Source organism: Trichechus manatus, unplaced genomic scaffold (assembly GCF_000243295.1).
Source record: "Trichechus manatus latirostris isolate Lorelei unplaced genomic scaffold, TriManLat1.0 scaffold00341, whole genome shotgun sequence".
Lineage (NCBI taxonomy): Eukaryota > Metazoa > Chordata > Mammalia > Sirenia > Trichechidae > Trichechus > Trichechus manatus.
In genome coordinates, this window is record NW_004444277.1 from 10,028 (window position 1) to 12,537 (window position 2,510).

Genomic DNA, 2,510 nt, shown 5'->3' on the forward strand with positions numbered 1-2,510 from the left:
TCTAAGGGTGGAGTCACCACTCAGATGGACTGGGAGAATGGGGCCGCCTAAAGCCAAGGGAACAGAGTTGCTCTCCCAGTGGGCCTGGAAGGTGGAGCTGAAGCCCAGGGCCAAGGGGCCTCCACTCAGAATCTGGAGAGTGTGGCCAATACCTAGAGTCTGGAGGGCAGGGGCATTGTGTAAATTGTCTTAGAGAACAGAGGATTATTTTCAAGCCTTGAGGGCTAACACAATGTGTTCTGCTAACTTGCCTGGTGCCTGTTATGCCTTCTTTCCCTGCATTTTCTCCCATTTGTAATGGAAATGTCTAGCTTGTGCCTGCCTGTTGCACCATTGTACCTTTGGAAGCAGATAGCTTGTATTCTGGATTTTGTGACCCTAATACTCCCCAGCATGTTTTCTCCTTCTCAAAATGGGCAGCTGAGGGCTGGACATAACTACCGTCATGATGAGCCTATAAGTTTCTTTTTTTCTTTGCCTTCTCCCTTTTCATGTACCTTTGTTAATGGCTTTGTTTAGCACATACCTTTGTTAATGACTTTGTTTTATGACTTAGGATCCCCCACAGGAAGATTAGAGCCCAGAAGTCAGAGATGTATATCTTTAGCCAGATAAGGAAATGTCTGGTTCCTTATCTCTTTAGTATGATAAAGGGTCTCTGTAATTATCTTGAAATGAGTAACAACACTTCTAACCTTTGTAAAAATCATATATAAACTCTAATGTAAAAATGCCTTTTGGGACTCCCTAAGGACATCCTGCGTTGCTGCTGTGTCCCTGGCGGTGTACACTTCCTGAATTAAAACTTTCTCACTCTTTCTGACTTGAAGTATGATTTATTAGCTTGACTGCTCCAGGGCATGGACCCTATTCGGGTAACAAAGTAACAATTATGCACATGAAGAGGAATTTTTGGATTTTCGACTTGGAGTTAAGACTTTTGCTATGATATGATAGGGTGAATATGTTTTGCAGGTTGCAAGGGTGTGAGTTTTGGGGGGCCAAAGGGTGGAATGTCATGGATTGAATTGTGTCCCCCAAAAAACGTGTGTATCAGTTTGGCCAGGTCATGATTCCCAGTATTGTATGATTGTCTACCATTTTGTAATCTGATGTGATTTCCCCGTGTGTTGTAAATCCTACCTCTATGATGTAATAAGATGGATTAACAGCAGTTGTATTGGTGAAATCTCTTTGTTAAAGCCATCCACTTGTCGTATTTCTGTTAAAGCAACACTAGATAAGTAAGACAGCATCTTATACACCAGGGAGGGGGGCCCTGACGGAAAGAAGAACATGTCTGCCTCTCACAAGTGAGTCATCTCCAGACGTTTTTACCTGCATGGTGATGTACTTTTATAAGTAATAATTTTTATACACATCCTGTACACAGTATATCAATATGGACACACACGCATGATGTATTTTTCCGGAAACAGCAATCCATGGAATTCAGAAAATACTGTGCACCTGTTCAAAACAACTAGGTAGCATAATATGTACTGAGTGAGGAACATGTTCCACGTGACAATGAGTGAAGTAAAGAAGGAAAAAAGAATTACCTGTGGGTTCCCATTGTTCACTCCCCAGCTCCTCCCAGCTCACCTTCATCCCCACCCACTCCCAGCACTCACTTCTGAGGCCACTAGTGGTTCATGCCGGACTGTGTGGAGAACGCCTGGGCCACTTCCTGCTGCTCCTGGGAGATGGTGGGCACAGAGCTGGAGGAGAGTGTGGGCACTGGAGTGGAGAAGGCACCCTGGGTCTCTATGGGGCCAGCGTCCCTTACAAACAGTTGGTCATTCACGATGCATAGGCTGGAAGAAGAATGGGCCCTCAGATAGCTGGAGAGATGGACAACTTCACACATCCAACAACGATCTTGCTCCTACTCAGCAACCACTATCTTTCCATTCCCTGTTTCGCCTGCCTCCCAGATTCCTTGGCTGGTACCCTTTCCCCTCCCACAGAACCTGCCTTTGGAGAGATATCATTTTGGCTAGGTCATGATTCCCAGAATTATATGGGAGATATTGTACTGTAATCTCATGTGATTTCCCTATATGTTGTAAATTCTATCACTAGGATGTAATCAGATGGATTAGGGGCAGTTATATTGATGAAATCTCTATGTTAAAGCCATCCTCTTGTGGTATTTCTGTTAAAGAACACTAGGAGAGATATCTGCCTTTGGAGAGCTATCTGCACCCAACCCAGGGACAGTTTCACACCTGCCTTTACCCTTTTCAACATCCCAAGGAGGTAGATACTCTAATCCCCATATTCACAGGAGGATACTGAGTCACACAGAGGTCATGTAACTTGACCAAGGTCACACAGCTGGTGAATGCTGGGGTCAGGGTGAGAACCCGCTATTCCAACGTCAGAGCCTACACTATTAACCACTGGGCTAGACTGCTCCTGGGATCTACCTTTTGGCATTCTGCAATATTGGGGAAACCCTGAGGAATGCACCGTCACCTTCCCACACCACTGGCCCCAGGCTGATA

General features: G+C 45.1%; 1 protein-coding gene across 1 annotated transcript in view; it reads right to left on the bottom strand.

Annotated features, from left to right (window-relative positions):
* Window positions 1-1,645: 1,645 nt before the first annotated feature.
* Window positions 1,646-2,510, bottom strand: part of LOC101341638 (nuclear RNA export factor 3) — a 183,183-nt gene continuing 182,318 nt past the window's right edge. The window contains exon 19 of the mRNA XM_023725651.1: window positions 1,646-1,817. Coding sequence (XP_023581419.1) covers window positions 1,646-1,817 — 172 coding nt within the window. The remainder of the gene's footprint in view (window positions 1,818-2,510) is intronic.